Source organism: Eubalaena glacialis, chromosome 2 (genome assembly GCF_028564815.1).
Source record: "Eubalaena glacialis isolate mEubGla1 chromosome 2, mEubGla1.1.hap2.+ XY, whole genome shotgun sequence".
Lineage (NCBI taxonomy): Eukaryota > Metazoa > Chordata > Mammalia > Artiodactyla > Balaenidae > Eubalaena > Eubalaena glacialis.
The window spans coordinates 166826411-166851322 of record NC_083717.1 but is presented as its reverse complement, the minus strand read 5'-3'; the positions used below and the strand labels follow the sequence as shown (position 1 = coordinate 166851322).

At 41.5% G+C, this 24912-nt stretch overlaps 1 protein-coding gene across 1 annotated transcript; it reads right to left on the bottom strand.

Annotated features, from left to right (window-relative positions):
- Positions 1-17669: 17669 nt before the first annotated feature.
- ACOT6 (acyl-CoA thioesterase 6) lies at positions 17670-24002 on the bottom strand. The gene is made up of 3 exons (XM_061182712.1): positions 23402-24002; positions 21238-21440; positions 17670-19398 (listed from the first exon to the last, which is right to left on the bottom strand). Exons 1-3 carry the CDS (start codon positions 23856-23858, stop codon positions 18793-18795), a joined length of 1266 nt encoding a protein of 421 aa, XP_061038695.1. The 5' UTR covers positions 23859-24002; the 3' UTR covers positions 17670-18792.
- Between the last annotated feature and the right edge of the window lie 910 nt (positions 24003-24912).

The window sequence follows — 24912 nt, the reverse complement described above, 5'->3', positions numbered from 1 at the left end:
GGGTCAGTGCGCATGCGCACCTCTTGGAGCTCGCCTTGGATCCCTACCCCGGCAGCGGTCTTTTCTCTCCGCCTTCAGTGTGGCGCAAGCAGGGCATTGTGGGACCGCGCGGCGTACGCCGGGGTCCTCCCGCTCCGCGGTCGCTAGCTACCCAGGGACTGCAAGTGCAGCAACGGGTGGCGCAGAGGGGTCGAGAGCATAACCTCGCGGAGTGGTTGGGAGATGTCTTTTTCCCTTGTGAAAGTAATTTCAGCTATTCTGGAGTGAGGTACGTTTAAAACTTTGAAACCTCCCTGTAACAACTGCCACACCCCGTAAAGGAACTTTAAAAATTCCCTTCCTTTGCAGATTGCCCTTCCCGTTCTCTTGACTCCCTGCGGTAATTTACCTAGTTGTCCGACTGAGGATACCCAGACACGGCTGCATTTCTTCAGTTAGCTTATACCAACCCCTTCAGGCAGCCTGAGGCGGCTGAAGCATGAAATGCTGGTTTTACATAACCGAGGTGTCTTTTTACCCCCAACTATCAAATTAGCCAAAAACTGTAAAAATGTCCAGAGTTGCTAGGGGTATGGAGAAGTGGGGCCGCATACATACACTGCTGTTTGTAATTGATACAGCCTTTCCGCAGGCTGTTGGCAATATGTTTTTAAAGCTTTAAAAACTTTTGCACCTCTGTGACTCAGCAGGTCCACTTCTAGGACTTCATCCTGAAGAAATAATCAGGCAAATGCACAGAGATATATGTTCAAAGTTTTAATAGCGAAAAGAAAACCCAAATGTCAACAACAGAGAATTGGTATTATTAAGGATATTATGAGGGGGTTCCCTGGTGGTGCAGTGGTTAAGAATCCTCCTGCCAATGCAGGGGACACAGGTTCGAGCCCTGGTCTGGGAAGATCCCACATGCCGCAGAGCAACTAAGCCCATGCGCCACAACTACTGAGCCTGAGCTCTAGAGCCCACGAGCCACAACTACTGAGCCCATGCGCCTAGAGCCCGTGCTCCGCAACGAGAAGCCACCACAATGAGAAGCCCGCGCACCGCAACAAAGAGTAGCCCCGGCTCGCTGCAACTAGAGAGAGCCCGCACGCAGCAACCAAGACCCAACGCAGCCAGAAATAAATAAACAAATTTATAAAAAATAAATATATAAAAGTTCCATGCAATTAAAAAAAAAAGGATATTAGGAGGTTTTAATGTTTGTTATGGACTGAATTGTGTCCCCTCAAAATTCATATGGTGAAGCCCTAAGCCCCAGTGTGACTGTATTTGGAGACAGGGCCTTCAAGGAGGTAATTAAGATTAAATGAGGCCATAAGAGTGGGACCCTAACCCAGTGGGACTGGTGTCCTATAGGAACAGACACCAGGACTGGTGTGCAGAAAGGAAAGGCCACGTGAGGACACAGTGAGAAAGTGGTCATCTGCAAGCCAAGAACAGAGGCCTCACCAAAACCAACCCTGTCTGCTCCTTGATCTTGGGTTTCCAGCCTCCAGAACTGTGAGAAAACAAACTTCTGTTAAGCACCCAGTCTATGGTATTTTATTACTTGCAATCTGAGCCGACTAATACAAGGTTCATTTTGCTTGTCTGTTTTCTGATTGTTTTATAATGTGCCTGTTTTAAATTTTGAAATAAATTTCACTTTGAAAAAGGTAATTTAATCAATTCCTAAAAATAGGAAAAAGTAAAATTTGTACTGAAGAAAAAAATGTATATTCATAACATATCCAACTTTTGTTCTTGTAGGTTTTCTTCAGTTTTTTTTCAGATCTCCACATCTCCACAGCTCTGCAAACTAGGATTCTTCTTCACCTGCCACAGTCTCTACCAGTTTTGTTGATGTGACTGTAATGGGCATCTAATCCTTAAACATATCTCATAACCCAGCAGAGTAGTCCTTTTACTCAAAACTATGGATTATACCATAAGGAGTTGGTATTAATAATGAAATATCATTAATGAATCAATTTTATCTCATGCTTGCTCAGAACATTACTTCTACTTCCTTTTTGTCATTGCAGCGGTAAACTTTGATCATAAATATGTTTTATTTAACACCATATAAACTATTTACCAGTATATAAACAGAAATCTGCTTGTCTCTGCAAATGAACTCACAATATCTTGATACATTTCCCATCAAGTACATTTTGAGTTTCAGATACTCAAAGGTTAAAAACAGTCACACAAGAAAAAAGAATTATGTAACTGGGATCCTTCCTTTGTTTTTTAAAATCCTGCAAAATGACAAAATAGATTCAAAAAGCTATTCACCAGAGAATATAGCTTGGGGTCCACTTGCTCTTGTTGCAGGCCTGGGTAAAAGAAAGTTGAGAGAAAGGTTAAAAATCTTATTGAAACCATTTCCCCAAATTCAGAAAATCTCTGGAGAAAAGGGACCCCTCCTCTACTGTTGGTGGAAATGTAAATTGGTGCAGCCACTATGGAGAACAGTATGGAGGTTCCTAAAGAAACCAAAAATAGAGTTACTATATGGTCTTGCAATCCCACTCCTGCGCATATATCTAGAAAAGACAAAAGCTCTAAATCAAAAAGATACATGCACCCCAATGTTCATAGCAGCACTATTTACAATAGCCAAGACATGGAAGCAACGTAAATGTCCATTGCCAGATGAATGGATAAAGATGTGATACATACATACAATGGAATATTACTCAGCCATAAAAAGAATGAAATAGTGCCATTTTCAGCAACATGGATGGACCTAGAGATTATCATACTAAATGAAGTAAGTCAAAGACAAATATATAATATCACATATGTGGAATCTAAAAAAAGATACATATCAACCTATTTACAAAACAAATAGACTCACAGACGTAGAAAACAAACTTATGTTGACCAAAGGGGAAAGGGGGAGAGGGATAAATTAGGAGTATGGGATTAACATATACACACTACTGTATATAAAACAGAACCCTAATGAGTTCAGTTTATTTTATTAAGAATGTTTAAATTGAATTATAAGTGAAATATAATATTAGTTTCAGGTATATAACACAGTGATTTGATATTTTTATATATTATGAAATGATCACCATACAGAGTTATTATGATATTATTGACTACTTTCCCTACGCTGTACATTACATCTCCATGACTTGTTTATTTTATAACTGAAAGTTTTTACCTCTTAATCTGCTTCCCTCATTTCACCTGTCCCCTCTCCCCTCTCCCCTCTGGCAACTACCAGTTTGTTCTCTGTATCTATGAGCCTGTTTCTGTCTTTTTTTTTTCTTCCAGTTTTAGTGAGATATAATTGACATACAGCACTGTATAAGTTTAAGGTTTACAGCATAATGGTTTGACTTACATACATCATGAAATGATTATCACAATAAGTTTAGTGAACATCTATCATCTCATATAGATACAAAATTAAACAAAAAACATTTTTTTCCTGTGATGAAAACTCTTAGGATTTACTCTCTTAACAACTTTCATATATAACATTCAGCAGTGTTCATTATATTTATCATGTTGTACATTACATCCCTAGTACTTACTTATCTTACAACTGCAAGTTTGTACCTATTGACCACCTTCATCCAATTCTCTTCCACCCCACTCCCTGCCTCTGGTAACCAAAAATCTGATCTCTTTTTCTATGAGTTTGTTTGCTTTTGAAGTATAGTTTACCTACAACACTATGTTAGTTCCTGTTACACATCATACTGATTCAATATTTCCATACATTTCAAAATGATCATCACGATAAGTCTAGTTACAATCTGTCATCATACAAAGGTGTAATTATTGACTATATTCCCCACACCGTACATTTCACAACTGTGACTCATTTATTTTGCAACTGGAAGTTTTTACCTTTTAATCTTCCTCACCTATTTCTCTCCTACCCCAACACCTCTTCCTTTTGGCAACCACCTATTTGTTCTCTGTATCTATGACTGTGTTTCTGTTTTGTTATGTTTGTTCATTTGTTTTGTTTTTTAGATTCCATGTATAAGTGAAATCACACAGTATTTGTCTTTCTCTGATTTATTTCATTTAGCATAATACCCTCTATGTCCATCCATGTCATTAAAAATGGTAATTTCATTCTTTTTAAAAAAAAATATTTATTTATTTATTTGACTGCGCCAGGTCTTAGTTGCATCACGTGGGATCTTCTTTGCCGCATGCGGGATCTTTGTCGTGGCCTGTGGGATCTTTAGTTGTGGCATGTGGGATCTTTTAGCTGCGGCACGTGGACCCTTAGTTGCGGTATGCAGGATCTAGGTCCCTGACCAGGGATCGATCGAACCTGGGCTTCCTGCATTGGGAGCATGGAGTCTTAACCACTGGACCACCAGGGAAGTCCCGCAATTTCATTCTTTTTTATGGTTAATATTCCACTGTATATTTATACCACATCTTCTTTATCCATTCATCTATTGATGGGCAGTTACATCACTTCTGCATCTTGTCTATTGTAAACAGTGTTGCAATGAACATAGTTGTCCATATATTTTTTCAAATTAGTGTTTTTATTTTCTTCAGAAAAATATATAGAAGTGAAGTTGCTGGATCGTATGGTAGTTCTATTTTCAGTTTTTTAAGGAACGTCTATACTGTTTTCCATAGTGGCTGTACCAATTTACATTCCCACCAAAAAAGCATGAGGGTTCCCTTTTCTCCACATTCTCGACAACACTTATTGTTTCTTATCTTTTTGATGACAGCTATTCCGACAGGTGTGAGATGGTTTTGATTTGCCTAATGAGTTCATTTTAAACACATTTCTCTCCACCATTCCACTCACCTTTGGGTGACTTTGCACAAATGTAGCTGCCTCCTCAAAGTAATCTAAATTTAAATCTTTCATGATTGGAGGTAGATCTTCATAACCAAAACATGGCAAATCCTTGACAAGCCAGGAGACTCGCTTAAGATTCATTTAACCCTCCATCACCAACCATGTCAATCAATCCAGGAAAAGGACCATCTCCTATAAACCAGGAAAGGGGATTAATCTTGGATTAGATGACAGAACATTTAATGAACTATGATACCCAGCTAACATTTTCTAAATCAGAGTCTAGTTGTATGATGTATTCTTTTCTTTTTCTTTTTTAAATATTTGCCTATCTGCTTGGAAAAGAAAACATCCGTTTTGGTTGAAATAGGATTATTGTTGTGGTTGAAATAGACAAATAGACTATTTTGAAGCTGTAAATGTACAAATGGTTTTATATTTTCCCCCCATGAGAAAATCACTGGGAAATTGAAAAAATTATGAAAATTAGCACCAAAGAAATGGAAAGTGTTTTGGTTTGAAGTGTAAGTCCTGGTAAATCTAAGTAAATAGTTCTGCAGACTTTGAGTTATGAAAATATAATACCTCATTTTAAAAAAAATCCAGCTTTAAAAGGCCCTTTGACTTCTCAACAAACTTAAGAAACAGAGTGACCAAAATCTGTAATTAATGAAGGTTTAAACTATATTAAAGGTCTAACAAAGGTGTAATATAAAGTGAACAGTGTGGAAAGGTAGTAAAATGTCAAACTAATAGTCCCACTAACATTGGTCTGTTATTTCTCTCTCAACACCCCTACCGGGGCTTCCCTGGTGGCACAGTGGTTGAGAATCCGCCTACCAATGCAGGGGACACAGGTTCGAGCCCTGGTCTGGGAAGATCCCACATGCCGTGGAGCAACTAAGCCCTTGCACCACAACTACTGAGCCTGCGCTCTAGAGCCCACGAGCCACAACTACTGAAACCCGCGTGCCTAGAGCCGGTGCTCCTCAACAAGAGAAGCCACCGCAATGAGAAGCCCAAGAACCGCAACGAAGAGTAGCCCCCGCTCGCCACAACTAGAGAAAAGCCTGCACGCAGCAACGAAGACCCAACACAGCCAAAAATAAATAAATTAATTAATTTAAAAAAAAAAACCCTACTGGAGATTATGTTACTCATTCACCACTCCAAGAGAGGAATTTCCCAGCCAATTTTGCCTCCTAGTATTTTTCTGATATATACCTCTGTGTTATTCCAATTAAAAGTGCTAGATAACTCTATATAAGTACAGAAGAAGAGGCAAGAACATGAGGAAAGAAACCAAACTAAGAGGCCTAAAATTCCTGTGCCAGAGGCCATTTCTAAGTTCTCAAATCTAGAAACAAGTTAGGTACATCTAGCTACCAAAATGTAATCTAGGGTGTACATATTAAGGCAGTGATCTTTACAAGGTGGTTTTCTTAACATTTAGATATCTCGGCATATCTTGAACTGCTCTTTTTAAAATTAGATAAATCTCAAGCATTTCTAGATTCAAGATTAGTTCCAGAAAGCCTAAAGCAAACCATGAAAAACACATAACGTACAGACCCTCAAATCATTCTGGCAATAGAGTTTTCCAACCATCGGCTTCAAAATACTAACCTGCTTATCACATTAAAATAACTCAGAATTTTGTTTATTTTGTTTCAATTCATTAATTTAATCCCCAGTATGAAAATTTGCTAGGACCTTATAGGCTATTTCAAAAAAATCCTACCCACTCGCCCCCAAACCCCAGCCACGAAAATGTTAAATTTCTCATTTAAAAGATTCTTAGGGAGTTCCCCGGTGGCCTAAGTGGTTAGGATTCAGTGCTGTCACTTTCGTGGCCTGGGTTTGACCCCTGGTTGGGGAACTGAGATCCCGCAAGCTGCAAGGCGCAGCCAAAATACTAAAAAAAGAAAAGAAAAAAAATAAATAAAATATTAGTTAGTTGTTCCTGAGGATCCTGAGCGTGAGAGTAGGGGATAAGCCAGACTGGGCTTTTAAAAACCCAATTATTTCACTCATTGATTCACTCATTCAGCCTGTGTTTGTAAAGGTCAGAGTCAGAGCTCAAAGAGTTGACTGCACCCTGATTTTAGCATCACCTAGCTGTGTGATTTGGTTAAAACACTTTGGTCCTTGGTTTCCTCATTTATATTATAAAGAAGCTGTTCTTTGATCTATGAAATGAGCAACACAACAGTTTTCTCATCATGGTGGAGGTCTCCAAGGTATTAGAATATGTCAGATAACAACAAAAAGGTCATCTTTATCTTAACATGAAGGCAGTGTAAAAGAGTGAGCAATATATAGTGTGCCTTCAGTCACTTTGGGGCTTGGACAGATACCAATGACAGATAAGGTTTGTGTCCACTACTCTTGCCATTTTTTAACAAGAATTGATAACGAGAAAGGTTAACACAAAGCTCTGCCTAGCAGAGGTAGGCAAACAAGCATGTAATGCTAGAAACTGTACAGCAATTTTAGGCTTAGTAAGAGCAAACTTGCAAAGTGTATGCTCTCGAGGAATAGCTTCTGCAGCACTAGGAGTTAGGATGGGCAGCTGGCAGAAGAGAGGTATGCAAGCAGATTAAATTTAAATCCCGGCCACCACTTAGGGGAATGAATGTCCCACCTGATGTCTAGGAGACAAAATAAAGGAATTGAGACACTCATGTGCGATTGGTTCAAGATGGCGGAGTAGAAGGACGTGCTCTCACTCCCTCTTGTGAGAGTACTGGAATCACAACTAACTGCTGAACAATCATCGACAGGAAGACACTGGAACTCACCAAAAAAGATACCCCACATCCAAATACAAAGGAGAAGCCACAATGAGATGGTAGGAGGGGCACAATCACAATAATATCAAATCCCATAACTGCTGGGTGGGTGACTCACAAACTGGAGAACACTTATACCACAGAAGTCCACCCATTGGAGTGAAGGTTCTGAGCCCCACATCAGGCTTCCCAACCTGGGGGTCTGGCAACGGGACGGGGAATTCCTAGAGAATCAGACTTTGAAGGCTAGCGAGATTTGATTACAGGACTTCGACAGGACTGGAGGAAACAGAGACTCCACTCTTGGAGGGCACACACAAAGTAGTGTGTGCATCAGAACCCAGGGGAAGGAGCAGTGACCCCATAGGAGACTGAACCAGACCTACCTGCAAGTGTTGGAAGGTCTCCTGAAGAGGCAGGGGGTGGCTGTGGCTCAGCACAGGGACAAGGACACTGGCAGCAGAAGTTCTGGGAAGTACTCCTTGGTGTGAGCCATTAGCCCCACCAAAGAGCCTGGGTAGGCTCCAGTGTTGGGTCACCTCAGGCCAAACAACCAACAGGGAGGGAACCCAGCCCCACCCATCAACAGTCAAGTGGATTAAAGTTTTACTGAGCTCTGCCCACCAGAGCAACAGCCAGCTCTACCCACCACCAGTCCCTCCCATCAGGAAACTTGCACAAGCCTTTTAGATAGCCTAATCCACCAGAGGGCAGACAGCAGAAGCAAGAAGAACTACAATCCTGCAGCCTGTGGAACAAAAACCACATTCACAGAAAGATAGACACGATGAAAAGGCAGAGGGCTATGTACCAGATGAAGGAACAAGATAAAACCCCAGAAAAAGAACTAAATGAAGTGGAGATAGGCAACCTTCCAGAAAAAGAATTCAGAATAATGATAGTGAAGATGATCCAGGACCTCAGAAAAAGAATGGAGGCAAAGATTGAGAAGGTGCAAGAAATGTTTAACAAAGACCTAGAAGAATTAAAGAACAAACAGAGATGAACAATTCAATAACTGAAATGAAAAATACACTAGAAGGAATCAATAGCAGAATAACTGAGGCAGAAGAACGGATAAGTGACCTGGAAGACAGAATGGTGGAATTCACTGCTGCGGAACAGACTAAAGAAAAAAGAATGAAAAGAAATGAAGACAGCCTAAGAGACCTCTGGGACAACATTAAACACAAAAACATTCGCATTATGGGGTCCCAGAAGGAGAAGAGAAAGAGAAAGGACCCGTGAAAATATTTAAAGAGATTATAGTCGAAAACTTCCCTAACATGGGAAAGGAAATAGCCACCCAAGTTCAGGAAGTACAGAGAGTCCCATACAGGATAAACCCAAGGAGAAACACGCCGAGACACATAGTAATCAAATTGGCAAAAAGTAAAGACAAAGAAAAATTATTGAAAGCAGCAAGGGAAAAACGACAAATAACATACAAGGGAACTCCCATAAGGTTAACAGCTGATTTCTCAGCAGAAACTCTACAAGCCAGAAGGGAGTGGCATGACATATTTAAAGTGATGAAAGGGAAGAACCTACAACCAAGATTACTCTACCCCACAAGGATCTCATTCAGACTTGACAGAGAAATCAAAAGCTTTACAGACAAGCAAAAGCTAAGAGAATTCAGCACCATCAAACCAGCTCTACAACAAATGCTAAAGGAACTTCTCTAAGTGGGAAACACAAGAGAAGAAAAGGACCTACAAAAACACACCCAAAACAATTAAGAAAATGGTCATAGGAACCTACATATTGATAATTACCTTAAACGTGAATGGATTAAATGCTCCAACCAAAAGACGCAGGCTCGCTGAATGGATACAAAAACAAGACCCATATATATGCTGTCTATAAGAGACCCACTTCAGATCTAGGAACACATACAGACTGAAAGTGAGGGGATGGAAAAAGATATTCCATGCAAATGGAAATCAAAAGAAAGCTGGAGTAGCAATACTCATATCAGATAAAATAGACTTTAAAATAAAGACTGTTACAAGGGACAAGGAAGGATACTACATAATGATCAAGGGATCAATCCAAGAAGAAGATATAACAATTATAAATATATATGCACCCAACATAGGAGCACCTCAATACATAAGGCAACTGCTAACAGCTATAAAAGAGGAAATCGACAGTAACACAATCATAGTGGGGGACTTTAACACCTCACTTACACCAATGGACAGATCATCCAAACAGAAAATCAATAAAGAAACACAAGCTTTAAATGACACAATAGACCAGACAGATTTAATTGATATTTATAGGACATTCCATCCAAAAACAGCAGATTACACTTTCTTCTCAAGTGCACATGGAACATTCTCCAGGATAGATCACATCTTGGGTCACAAATCAAGCCTCAGTAAATTTAAGTAAGAAAATTGAAATCATATAAAGCATCTTTTCTTACCACAACTCTATGAGATTAGAAATGAATTACAGGGAAAAAAACATAAAAAACACAAACACATGGAGGTCAAACAATATGTTACTAAATAACCAAGAGATCACTGAAGAAATCAAAGAGGAAATCAAAAAATACCTAGAGACAAATGACAATGAAAACACGATGATCAAAAACCTATGGAATAAAAAAAAAAAAAAAACCTATGGAATGCAGCAAAAGCAGTTCTAAGTGGGAAGTTTATAGCATCCTCAAGAAACAAGAAAAATCACAAATAAACAATCTAACCTTACACCTAAAGGAACTAGAGAAAGAAGAACAAACAAAACCCAAAGTTAGCAGAAGGAAAGAAATCATAAAGATCAGAGCAGAAATAAATGAAATAGAAACAAAGAAAACAATAGCAAAGGTCAATAAAACTAAAAGCTAGTTCTTTGAGAAGATAAACAAAATTGATAAACCATTAGCCAGACTCATCAAGAAAAAGAGGGAGAGGACTCAAATCAATAAAATTAGAAATTAAAAAGGAGAAGTTACAACACACACCACAGAAATACAAAGCATCCTAAGAGACTACTACAAGCAACTCTATGCCAATAAAATGGACAACCTGGTAGAAATGGACAAATTCTTAGAAAGGTATAACCTCCCAAGACTGAACCAGGAAGAAATAGAAAATATGAACAGGCCAATCACAAGTAATGAAATTGAAACTGTGATTTAAAATCTTCCAACAAACAAAAGTCCAGGACCAGATGGCTTCACAGGTGAATTCTATCAAACATTTAGAGAAGAGCTAACACCCATCCTTCTCAAACTCTTCCAAAAAATTGCAGAGGAAGGAATACTCCCAATCTCATTCTACGAGGCCACCATCACCCTGATACCAAAACCAGACAAAGACACTGCAAAAAAAGAAAATTACAGACCAATATCATTGATGAATATAGATGCAAAAATCCTCAACAAAATACTAGCAAACAGAATCCAACAACACATTAAAAGGATCATACACCATGATCAAGTGGGATTTATCCCAGGGATACAAGGATTCTTCAATATACGCAAATCAACCAATGTGATACACCATATTAACAAATTGAAGAATAAAAACCATATGATCATCTCAATAGATGCAGAAAAAGCTTTTGACAAAATTCAACACTCATTTATGATAAAAACTCTCCAGAAAGTGGGCATAGAGGGAACCTACCTCAACATAATAAAGGCCATATACAACAAACCCACAGCAAACATCATTCTCAATGGTGAAAAACTGAAAGCATTTTCTCTAAGATCAGGAACAAGACAAGGTTGTCCACTCTCACCACTATTATTCAACATAGTTTTGGAAGTCCTAGCCACAGCAATCAGAGAAGAAAGAGAAATAAAAGGAATACAAATTGGAAAAGAAGAAACAAAACTATCACTGTTTGCAGATGACATGATACTATACATAGAGAATCCTAAAGATGCCACCAGAAAACTACTAGAGCTAATCAATGAATTTGGTAAAGTTGCAGGTTACAAAATTAATGCACAGAAATCTCTTGCATTCCTATACACTAATGATGAAAAATCTGAAAGAGAAATTAAGGAAACACTCCCATTTACCATTGCAACAAAAAGAATAAAATACCTAGGAATAAACCTACCTAGGGAGACAAAAGACCTGTATGCAGAAAACTATAAGACACTGATGAAAGAAATCAAAGATGACACAAATAGATGGAGAGATATACCATGTTCTTGGATTGGAAGAATCAATATTGTGAAAATGACCATACTACCCAAAGCAATCTACAGATTCAATGCAATCCCTATCAAATTACCAATGGCATTTTTTACAGAACTAGAACCAAAAAATCTTAAAGTTTGTATGGAGACACAAAAGACCCCAAATAGTCAAAGCAGTCTTGAGGGAAAAAAACAGAGCTGGAGGAATCAGAGTCTCTGACTTCAGACTATACTACAAAGCTACAGTAATCAAGACAATATGGTACTGGCACAAAAACAGAAATATAGATCAATGGAACAGGATAGAAAGCCCAGAGACAAACCCACGCACCTATGGTCAACTAATCTATGACAAAGGAGGCAAGGCTATACAATGGAGAAAAGACAGTCTCTTCAATAAGTGGTGCTGGGAAAACTGGACAGCTACATGTAAAAGAATGAAATTAGAACACTCCCTAACACCATACACAAAAATAAACTCCAAATGGATTAGAGACCTAAATGTAAGACCAGACACTATAAAACTCTTATAGGAAGACATAGGAAGAACACTCTTTGACATATATCACAGCAAGATCTTTTTTGATGCACCTCCTAGAGTAATGGAAAACAAATGGGACCTAATGAAACTTAAAAGCTTTTGCAAAGCAAAGGAAACTACAAACAAGACGAAAATACAACTCTCAGAATGGGAGAAAATATTTCCAAATGAATCAATGGACAAAGGATTAATCTCCAAAATATATAAACAGCTCATGCAACTCAATATTAAAAAAACAAACAACCCAATCCAAAAATGGGCAGAAGACCTAAATAGACATTTCTCCAAAGAAGACGTACAGATGGCCAAGAAGCACATGAAAAGCTGCTCAACATTGCTGATTATTACAGAAATGCAAATCAAAACTACAATGAGGTATCACCTCACACCAGTTAGAATGGGCATCATCAGAAAATCTACAAACAACAAATGCTGGAGAGGGTGTGGAGAAAAGGAAACCCTCTTGCACTGTTGGTGGGAATGTAAACTGATACAGCCACTATGGAGAACAGTATGGAGGTTCCTTAAAAATAGAATTACCTTATGACCCGGCAATCCCACTACTGGGCATATAGCCAGAGAAAACCACAGTTCAAAAAGACACATGCACCCCAATGTTCATTGCAGCACTATTTACAATAGCCAGATCATGGAAGCAACCTAAATGCCCATCGACAGACGAATGGCTAAAGAAGATGTGGTACATATATACAATGGAATATTACTCAGCCATAAAAAGGAACGAAATTGGGTCATTTGTAGAGACGTGAATCTAGAGACTGTCATACAGAGTGAAGTAAGTCAGAAAGAGAAAAACAAATATCGTATATTAACGCATATATGTGGAACCTAGAAAAATGGTATAGATGAACCGGTTTGCAGGGCAGAAACTGAGACACAGATGTAGAGAACAAACATATGGACACCAAGGGGGAAAAGAGGCATGGGGTGGGCGTGGGGGGGTGGTGTGATGAATTGGGAGATTGGGATTGACATATATATAGTAATATGTATAAAATGGATAACTAATAAGAACTTGCTGTATAAAAAAATAAATAAAATAAAATTCAAAAAAAATAGTATCTTATTGAATAACATAACTGGCACTTCAGAGAAATAACTCTCATGTGATAGAAAACCATGCAAAACTTCACCAGATTATTGAAATACAAGTGCCTATGAAAAGCTAATTTTCTTTAAAATACTGTGTCTTTTTAGGGGGAAATGCTTCCAGAATAAACGATATCATGTGTTTAAAAAAAAAAAAAAGACACTCGCGTTATTCTCAGACGACAAATTAACTAGCAAAGCAAGCCAGTTTCTTAAGTCCAGTCCCTAAATCCACTGCAAGGCCCTCTGCATAAAAGGCCTCACGCACCAGGGGGCAGCAGGAAGCCGCGCAGGCGGCCAGCTCGCAGCCGAGCTCGGCGCGGAGAGAACTGTGCTGCACCTGGGCGGAGGCGGGCGCCGGGCTCAGCTGCACCGCCAGCCGACACGGCGCGTGGTGGACGGTCACCTCCACTTTGAGGGGGTTTTCATCACTCTCCTCGGCATCCTGCGGAGGAGGCATCCTCCGAGCCGGCCGGCGTTAGGCTCCACAGGAGACCCATGGGCTTCACGCCCCTGAAGTCGCCTCCCAGAGCTCGGAGATCGGTCCCTGGCCGGGTCCAACACCTCCCGCCCCACTGCCGTCCGCCTCATTGTCGGCAGGCTAGAGGAAGAGGCGGCCTCGATCACTGACCTCCGAAGGGCCCCGCTCCCTGGGGCCTAAGCCTTCCACTTTAATACCCAGGAGCTTATTGGTTAGTCCAGTCTTGGTCTTGACGGCCAGGGTCGCGGCCTTTTGGGAGGAAAGGGATGATGTCGACACAGACTTCCGAAGCTGGATGGGAGTCCCGAGAGTTCGGAGCACGGCATGGGCCGCCAGTCACTGGGTGCGGGGATCTTCGCGGCTTTGAGCGCAGGCACACAGACGTGGCTTGGGCGCAAGGAGAACCGGGCTCAGTCGGCGGGGCGGGGCCGGGAGGAGCAGGGGCGGGGCCGACCGGAGTGCAGCAGGAGGGGCGGGGCCCGGAGGGGCGGGGCCCGACGGGGAGAAAGCAGGCCGGGACGCAAGAGGACCTGGGCTGGTTCCTGGGGCGTCACTCAGTAAAGAGCTGCAAAAAGGGGCGACTTAGGAGGGCCTGGGGTCGGTTGTGCTTTTGGAGATCCCGAAGTGGGACCGTCCGGAAGAGGCAGGAGCTTATCCCTAGCCTACCCTTCGACGTGTCGAGAATGAGAAATTAATGAGAAATTAATGATTTCTGACAGAAAATGCCTCCGGTCGCCTCCTCTAAAATCCCTCTCTGGCCATCAGGGGACACTGTTCCCTAAACTTAGTTGGAGGCTACATGTACTAGGCTCCCGCCAAATTCCTTTTCTTGCTTGAGGTTATTTTTGCCTGGATTGATAAAGACTGTTAAAAAAGAAAAAAAGAAAAAACGACTGTCGAGATTAAAGTTTAAACGTTTCAGATGAGGCAGAGTACAGATGTATACACTGTGGAAATAATCTATATTGTCCTGTGGCCTGGCATAATTATTAAAAATGTATATTTTTACATGCAGAGAAAAAAACTTACATTATATGACATTTATGGTTTGTTTTTTTAAAGAAAAAGGCGTAGAACTCACAAAATAAAACCGTCCATGTATACAAAATGGTTCTGGAAGGCTACACTTCAAGTTGGTAACAGTAAATACCTCTGGGAGAAGACTGCAATTGAGTAATGAGTTAAGAGGTTTTTAAATTTTATCTGTATTACTTGAATCTTTTACAATGAAGACTGTACTTACATATATAATTTAAAATTTGTTTTCCAGTATAGAATTCTATCTTAAAATGCACATGTAAAATGAGGTTAATTAACCCAGGTAAAACCATTCTATTAAACTGCTGTGTCAAGTAAGATGTGTGGATATGTAATCTTGAATTCCCTTTCGAACAATCTCATTTTCAGATATATATCTTATCCCTCTTACCCCATAAATAAGATTGTAATTATCATGTATTCTGATTTATGGATGGAAAATATTTGCCACTGAAAGCACATGGTTACTGGACCAAAAACCCTGTCTTTTTGAAAAGTACTTGTTTAAAGTCTGTCTTTGGAGAATACATGGCCGACTCCCAGTTTTAGAAAACAACTCAAGTAATTTAAAAAAAATAATAAATTTATTTATTTATTTATGGCTGCGTTGGGTCTTCGTTGCTGCACGAGCACTTTCTCTAGTTGCGGCGAGCCAGGGCTATTCTTCGTTGCGGTGTGTGGGCTTCTCATCGCAGTGGCTTCTCTTGTTGCGGAGCACGGGCTCTAGGTGCACGGGCTTCAGTAGTTGCGGCACGCGGGCTCAGTAGCTGTGGCTGGCGGGCTCTAGAGCGCAGACTCAGTAGTTGTGGCGCACGGGCTTAGTTGCTCCGCGGTATGTGGGATCTTCATCGACCAGGGCTTGAACCCGTGTCTCCTGCGCTGGCAGGTGGATTCTTAACCACTGCGCCACCAGGGAAGTCCCTAACTCAAATAATTTTGACTTCTGCCCCCCACATCCATCATTATAGAGGCCATGAATATTGGATTTTGTGCATCTCTGCATGTACCACCTGAAAAAACAGAATGCTTTCCACAAGCTTTTATCTTCCCAGTGTGCAAAGACCATTTAAAATGAATGTACACAATAGCTTAACCATGATACTCTGAAAGAATTAAGAAGTGTTTGTGGTTTTCAGTTTGCTGAAATTTGTAACAGGTTTATACAAATATTTCTTAAAGGATCAGTGGTTGACAAAAACATGTATCAATATTTGCTTTCAAAATGGTTCATTGGCCTTTCTCACCCTGATGGAAGTACATTCAAGGGCATTAGGCATACAAACAAAAGCTGAACAATGGGCTGAATTTGGTTATATTTTCTGATTTGTTTTTTGTTGCTGTTGTTGTTTTTAAGTGTCTCCAATTAAGTTTCTTTTAGGCTTCAACTTCTTTGAGCCACTAAGCATCAAGGAAAAATTACTGTCATTGAAAAACAAAAATCAGTATGTTAAAAAATGGTTCCTTACTTCTTATTATTTTAAGTCTGAACTCTCCATCTCCCTCTCATGCGTGGGTCAAATAGTGGGCAGTGGGGGGAGCGCTGGTCACACCCCTGTGTCTGTGATGCCTGTGGCAAAAAGACTCTGCTGGAATAGGTCTCTGCGGGTGAGGAGAGCTCAATAAAATGGTGGTTTCCAAAATAAATACGTAAATCTGAACTCTCCAATTTGGCTTATGGAGCCTCCATTATTGGACCCTAACTTACTCTTGACTTTCCAGTTAAGTGATCCTCATCAGTCAGCTCTGCACTATTTGAGCTTATCTCCTCAGGTTGGAAGGCTGTAGAGCCAAATGGTCAATGAAGGCCATGGACTTTGGAGTTGGACTGGCCCAGTTCTCCCATCAACCAGATATATTTCTTAACCCTCCTGGGTCTCAATTTCCTCATCTGAAATAATAAGAGCTAATATTTGAGAGTTTAAATATGTTACGTGCTTTACTTGGATGACCTAATTTAATCACAACAGCCCAATGAAGTAGTTTCTATTATTATCACTGTAATTATGCCCACTTTATAGATGAGGAGATCGAGGCTTAGAGAGGTTAATAACTTACCCAAGGTCACACAGTAAGCGATGGAGCCTGGGATTTATATCTACTATAGAGGCAACCTTGAGGGTACTACCCTTTACATCATTTAATGTTTCTTAGTAAGACAGCCTTTGGGAGAAACTGATTTCTAAGCTTTGATTTTATTTTATGAAGGCTGTAAATTTTGTGTAACTGATTAGGTTTCCTTCTCTGCATAAACCACTAGAAAACAAACGACTGAACGAGTGGCCCAATCAAGACAAGTATATAGGCCCCATAATAAGCACTATTGTATTGGCCTCATTTCTGGCTCCATTTTATGGATACCTTTTCTCTTTGTCCCTTTTAATTCACATTTACCATATTTTAGGTAGCTTTGTAACAACCTGAAATTCTTTTTGAAATCTTAGAGACAGGGGGCCACATATAATCAACTCTGAGGGGAAAGTGACCAAATATCTTAGTCAGTATAGGGCTTTCCAAGGCTACTTTATTAGTAAGGAAGAAATTAGGATGTAGGGCCATCCCTACACCTAGTGCTTTAGTACACAGATATGTTTAGTCATCACCCTCATGTTTAAGTTCTGGTGTTACCTTTCCGCCCCTCACTTCTCTCACCCTCCCAGCCATTTTCCTTATAACTTCTTCCTATGATATCCCATCCCAAAAGCATCTCTAGAGTAGCAGGACCACCTCGGAGTGAGTTAAAGCACAGGCTCTAAGGATTCAAATCACAGAAAATTATACTCATAGTGAATAAATACATTCAACACGTATTTTTAACAATTGGTCAAAATTAAGTTACCTCTAAGGAACCCTTCTCATTAGATTAAGATCTAATGGGCATTTGCTTGAATAGACTCAAATTGGTGAAAGACAGTATGTGCCCAGCAAGCCAAGTGTTGTGTCTCAGAAAAATATTCTTGCACTCAGGGAAGACCCTCTGCTCTGGTCTCATGAATCTAGATAGTGCCCAGTATAAGGCAATGGATTGAGATAGACTGACCCCAGTCCTTCCCAGTAGGAAGATAATAGGAACAGATGGTGCCAGGAGGAAGTCTAATTTGTCAGGTATAACCTGACATCCAAAGATTAAGTCCTGAAAATCTACTGGCATCAAGGCATTCCTCTAGGTAGCCAAGTACCGAGACTGAGAATTCAAATGGTAAATACAGAGGAAGTATATCAACAGTATACATCAATAAACTGTTTTGCTTACAGCAATTTTTTTGTAAAGGATTCAATTTTACTTTGTAAAGTATCCTTTGAATTTTAAATTCAAAATTTGTAAAGGACACTTTATCAGTAAGGAAGAAATCAAAGTCTAGGGCCTCATTCATAAAATAAAAGCAAAGCTTAGGATACTAAGTATGTCAATGCCCCCAGTCTTCAGAGTGGGGTTCAGAAACAAGAATGAAGCAGATTCCATTCCTTAAGGGACTCAAGTACGCAGGTTCCCAAGGTTCAGACATGGTCAGTTAGGACCCAAAGAGTATATGGGACTCTTAGTACAAAAGCTCAGTCCTCAGAACCAGAACACAAGGCCAAATCTAGGCCAGCAATTGAGACTTGGGCAGGCACTTCTTACATTTTTCCTGCTTAAGGTTAAGACTGGTCCTACAGATAAGATCAGAGTTAAGCCTATACACTGGGAAAAGTTCAGGGGAGAAAGGGATGGACCCAGCAGTGAAGAGAGTAGTGTTGCTAAGGCTCAGGATCCAGTAGGACCTGACAAGGAAGCTGAGATGGTTGCTTTGTTACAAAAAGGTTCCTAGGTGCTCTGGAAAACCTAATACATGTTGTATGACTAGGATTTTTATTAATAGTATATGGTCTATGATTACAATGTTACAATTTGCTGGGCTTGACAGATTTTTTACCATTGAGGTGTTTATGGAAGAAAGTTTGGATTTGCTGCCAGGCATCTACCTGTGCCCTTGAGTGAGCCTTTGGCTCACCTCCATAGAATACTGGTTGGTCCAAAACTGCATGTACAGAGGCTCTACAAAGAGGAAAATAAGGCGGATCAATACAATGGCCAGTTCCTGGGTAGTAGATTATCTGGGGTCTGTCTTTCCCATGGGCTTGTAACCGTTCAGAGGCTATCTGAGCATAGAATTCACTCTTCCAGCTATGATCATCCATGCCAACGATAAACAGGAAGGGTCCCTGGGCCTTTTCCAATGGAATAAGACTTCGGTGGTTGGGTTTCTCCAGTGGGTCGTTCCAAATATCCACCAAATTCAAAAGGCTTGACTCAGTGATTTTATATTTTCCTGGGTCACTGCTGAGATTAGGAATAATCATATCCTTGTAATGCAGAGGAGCTATTGTGTTGGCCACACAGGCATTAATAACTACAGTAGCTGTGATGCCCTTCAAGAAAGAGGCCATTGAGAGACACAGGTCACCTCCTTTGGAGAAGCCAAGAAGCCCAACACTAGGGCCTTTCACCTGATGAAAAGGGAGAAAGAAAGAGAGAGAGAACAAGTCTAGAATTCATAAATGGAGAACTTAAACTGTGATTTTACATTGTCTAGGCAGCTTTCTCAAATGTCATTTGCTTTCCTTTCTTAGGCAACAATCCACAAAGTTCAAATGTATCTATCTTCTAATAAGCAAATCAATTTTTTTTTTTTTTTTGGCTGTGCTGGCACGGCATGCGGGGTCTTAGTTCCCTGACCAGGGATTGAACCCGTGTCCCCTCTATTGGGAACACGGAATCTTAACCACTGGACTGACATGGAAGTCCCAAACAAATCAATTAATTTCCTGGTACACAGGCCCTCCACTAACATTTATGGCGACTAGGTCAAGAGTACACACAGAGGCCCATATACCCTATACCTAAATACTTAAAAGTTATCAATATTTGAAAATTAAATAAAATATATTCTTTTCTGCTACCTTGATAAATATACCTCCATAACAACTTATAAGGTCAGGTTCAAATTTTATATCTTGGAACTTCCTGGAGTTCTGTACTGGAACATGGCATGGGGGGAGCGCCAGCCCCTGGCCCTAGTCCCTGGTCCTTGGCCAACTCTCTTTCTCTTCTCATCCCTGCCTGGCTCCATCATGTACCATAAGGGCCCTCTCACACATGCGTTTGGACAACCCAGCCTATATGTTTAAGGCCTAGGTGTATTCACGTTAATGGACCCAGAGAAGAGGCATAGGGCTTGGAAGCAGGATCAGAGCTGGTTGGCAGATAATTCTGGGGTTCCAGATCCAAAGGGCACGGTGTGAGGAGCACACGGGTTCCAGGTAGACACATTCCCTTGGTCCCTCAAACTCCGCACCCGTGGTCAGGTATGCAGCCAAAGGAAGGCCAAAGAGTGGTCATCTAAAACAAAAGGTCCAGAGCAGAAGCCCCTCTTGCCTAGGTCTAAGGGCAGAACTGATAGTATATATTGGTCTCTTCTTGTTCCTGGGGGCTTATATCCCATAAATAAACCAGTCATCACAGTTCATGATCATCTAGGTTTTAGCAGCTCTATTGAGACCAGTCCCTGAATTCTAACAGAGTTAGACCTTGCAGCACATCTTACTCCTTAACATTAGAATGTCTGGGTTTCTTGAAGTCTAGATAGTAGCAAAGACTATGTATTCCATTGATAATCATACCAAAATGTTTTAATTAATTTTTCCAGTCTCATATAAGAACTTTCTCTACAAAACCACAATACCATTAACACACTTAACAAAATTAATGGTTCCGTAATATCATCGAATACACAACCGCTATTCAAATGTCACCAATTGTCTCAAAAATCTCTTTACAGTCAAACTTTTTTCTCTATACATTTACAATAATCTTTTTTTTTTTTTTTTTTGGCCGTGCTGCACAGCATGCGGGATCTTAGTTCCCCAACCAGGGATCAAACCCCCATCCCCTGCAGCGGAAGTGCTGAGTCTTAACCACTGGACTACCGGGGAAGTCCCTACCTTAATCTTACAAATGAGAAAAACTGAATTCCACAGAGGGAAACTGCCTTATTCAGGATTATAATGCCACATGGTGGTAGACACAGAACCAGAACTTAAGGTTAGTAACTTTTTAGTCTAGCTCTTTGAATTCTGGTCAAGAACTAAAGGGAACTAAACAGTTGAGTCTTAAGGGATTGGAGAGAGATGGGCAGAAATGAAAATAATAATCCTAACAACTTTTGAAGGAGCCTTTGTGTCTCATGGCATATTTCCAGCCCTGGGTGTCCTGGTAGAGCTTTTGGATCCAGCCCTGTGTCTGCTCTACCCCCTCTCCTCTGCATTCAGGTGAGCACCAGAACCCACCTTTGGATGTTGCAGCATGAAGTCCACAGCTTCTTCAAAGTACTCCAGGCACACATTATTCAAATATTCAGGGAGGTCTTCAAATCTGAAATAAGCCAGAGCAAGCACAGCAAAACCATGTCCAGCCAGGAGGCTGGCCCTGTATTCACAAAGGCCACCACCACTTCCAAAAAGATCGAGGATTCCAGGGAATGGTCCTGTGCCTGGAGAGCACCACAAATCATAAGGAGTTTTAGACACTCAAAAGACATTCTTGGGTTTCAGATTTTGGCAGTCAGCAAAGAGAAGTTTTTAAAGCAAGGAAGGTTGTGGGTGGGAGTTTGGTGGAAAAGGACCCTTTTTACTTTGTCTTTTTTTTTTTTAATAAACTTTGGGGAGAAGGGAGGGGGAACAAAATGCCGTATTTTCGCCATAATTTTTCACATATTTGCAAAAAACAATGATAATATAAACCAAATTAGAAATAACATAAGATGAAATGTACATTTTCCACCAAATTTTCCTCAAAAAAACCCCCAAAAAACTGAGAATGCTTTGACAGCTGTAAAGCGCTCTACATATACAGGGGATTATTAGAATATACTCCCCACCTCCTTACACCCTCTGCTCCAGCCTTAAAGAACGCCATTCCTAAATGTGCTATGCTCTCTTTGGCCCTGAAAATGGTGTACACTATTCTCCTCCCCTCTCCACCATTTCTGAACTGGTTGACTCATCAGTCTTCAAATCTAAGTTTAGATCTCCCTTCCTGGGAGACTTCCCAGATGCCCTCCAAGGCTGAGTTGAATTACATAGCCTTTTATATGTTCCCACCAGCACCCTGGGCCTGTACCTCCCCTATCATAGCACTTACCACACTTACAGATCCAAGTATAGTTGCCAGTATCCTCTATTAGGCGGTAGGTACAGTGAGGCCCATGTCTGAATTTGCTAGCTACTGTATGTAGCATAGTTCTTGATTTAACACATACTTGTTAAATAATTGAACTTTTCTGCATTATTTACAAAAAGCCTTTGAGTCAGAAAACAATAAATTTTAAATGGGCCACAGAGTAGATACTAAAATAGTTAACAACTGACTTGATTGAAATATCGCAACTAGGCAGTGAAAGATGTTTTTTTTTGAAAGATTTTTTAAAAAATTAAAGTCTTTAGGAGATTCTTATTGAATCAGTCAGTATGATTTATTGAGCTCTTATTATATCCCTGTGTAAGCCTCTAGGCATACAGAGATATGGAGATGTATAAGTCCAAATTCCAGACCCAGGAGTTCACAGTTGAGTGGGCAGTGCTAGTTAAGGCTGTGAATTGCTGAAGAGCTGTAAGAATAAAGCAGGGCCTCCTGTTTTGGAGAATAATCACAGAATTCAGTTTAGGGATTCTGTAAGCAGTGGCAACTCCAGCATATCTATATAGCAGGGGTTTCAGTCAGGAATTTGGTTGGAAGGGGTGGGTCAGTTGTCTTGTTTACAGGCCACTTTTACCTACCAGCACCTTGTTTTTACTTAGACTAGGGTTTCTCAACCTTAGCACTATAGACATTTTGAGTAAGATATTTCTTCGTTGTGGGGCTGTCCCGGGATTGTGGATGTTTAGCACTTACCCACTAGATGCCAACAGCACCCTCTTCAATTGTGACAATCAAAAATGTCTCCAGATATTACCAAATGCCCCTGGAGTGGGGGAGAATCATCCCAGGTTGAGAACCACTGACAGACTGTTTATTATGGGGGAGGGGACCTTCAGGGAGTTTTTTGTTTGTTTTTTAGTATTATGGGGCACTGCCTCTATCTCTGGGTTTTAGTTTCCTTAGAACTTTGATGTGAAAGAAGGCAAAAATCACTCCCGCAAACCAGCAGAAGTCACTGCCTAATATTAGTATCTGAGACACAGCTGCATGGCTGGCACATAGCAGCATAAATACACTTTTTGAGTACTCTGAATGAACTTTTAGCATATAGCTAAGGGAATGGCAGTACCTCCAGGAAGTGCCCTGAAATTGAGAGGAGAAACTTCCACCCAGAATTCATGATAGACTTTGGAGCTTGAGGACGAATTTAGGGAAGTTCCACAACCACGGGGTTCCCTAGCCAGGCAAGGGGCCGCCCAGGGTCTCAGGACTCTACCTGGCTTTCCACAACAGCCTGGGAAGTGGGCTGCTCACCTGGCGGCAGGAAGAGCGTGGCGCGCACCCGGCCCGAGCGCACGGGCTCGCGCCGCACCCCCGGCGCCAGGAAGTCGCGCTCCTGCACCGCCCGGCCAAGGAGCCCTCCGGCCTCCAGGTCGTGGCCATCGAGCACCTCCAGCTCCACGGCGAAGGGCGTCTGCACGTCCCGCTTCACCAGCCGCAGCAAGGGCTTCTCGGGCTCTAGAGCCCAGAGGAGCCCCATGGGCTCGAGCCCCGTGAAGCTGCCGCCCAGCGCGGGCGCGCGCTCCAGGTCCAGCTGGCCGTCGGCGTCGGCGCAGTAGCGCGCGTGGGCTCGGAAGAGCGCGTCCTTCTCGTCGCGCAGGGACGCGCGCAGCGTGACCGGCTGCCCCGGGGCCAGGCCGCGCACAACCATGCGCACCGGCTCGTCCCAGCGGCAGCGGTCCGCAGGCTCCAGCGTCACCGTCGCCGCCATCTGGATCCCAGCGGAGAAGGGGCGGCCCGGCAGAGTCAAGGGCAGGGCCTGGCGTCTCTCCACCTCCCTGGGGGGCAGTCGCAATTGGAACGTTTGCGCTACTCCCTTTGGGCGGCCGAAGGGACACTTGCTAAACCGCTTTGCGAGGTCTCCTGGAGTTTGTGCAATCCACTACTGCCTGCCTGGAAGAGTATTTGCTAAAATAAGAGTTTTATGGTAATTATTAATCCTGCGGTCCAATATGGCGAGTGTCGAAATAGAAGTACAAAGATTGCTGACAGCTAAAGGATTGGGAAAGATACCGGGCAGTTCCAAGAAGCTGGAGTATTGTTGACTTTAAAAAATGCACAGCGTGAAGAGTTTTGAGTTAAGTTTTATTTGGGGCAAAATGAGGACTGCAGCCCGGGAGACAGCATTTCAGATAACTCTGAGAAACTGCTCCAAGGAGGCGGGGTGGGGGTGGGGGGTGGGGGGATGGGGGGGTGGGGGGGAGGAGCCAGGATATATAAGAGTTTTGCAAACAAAGGAAGGTAGTCGGGAAGTCAAAAGATTATTGTTAATTAAAGAAAACCAGATATCTCAAGTTAAGGAATTTAGTGCTTTTCTATGTATGGGAAGATGCAAGAGTCTGGGCTCACTGAAATCATTCCTTTGATATGCACCTCAGCTATCTGGGGCCAGTACCCTGTATTTTCACATCCTGAGTTTCCTCAGGGCTCATTGCAGGAAGTGGCTGCAGTCTGATGGCTGCTACATGGCAGGTATTCTTTTCAGCCCTGAGTTTCCTCAGGGCTTACCGGCTCACGTTGGAGGGTTGCAATCGTTGATGACTGTGACATCCTTTGTTTATTGATATGGCAGGAAATATTCCATTCGATTTATAAATATTTGATTTATCAGTATTAAAAAGCATCCCAGGTGATTGTAATTCAGGGGATCACTGGAAACATAGTCCTAATCCTACCCTTAACCCTCAGTCCTTTACTGAGCCTTTTTCCTAGAGCTAAGGATACCTACAATGGCTTCCAGAGCAGGGAGATGTTTCTGGAGAGAG

What these genes read in the sequence shown, in the direction of transcription:
- ACOT6 (XM_061182712.1), bottom strand. Translation starts at nt 23,858, where the DNA reads ATGGCGGCGACGGTGACGCTGGAGCCTGCGGACCGCTGCCGCTGGGAC. An exon ending in CACGCTCTTCCTGCCGCCAG is followed by an intron (nt 21,441 to 23,401) that starts GTGAGCAGCCCA and finishes GGTGCTCTCCAG; the next exon opens with GCACAGGACCATTCCCTGGA. An exon ending in TCATGCTGCAACATCCAAAG is followed by an intron (nt 19,399 to 21,237) that starts GTGGGTTCTGGT and finishes CCTTTTCATCAG; the next exon opens with GTGAAAGGCCCTAGTGTTGG.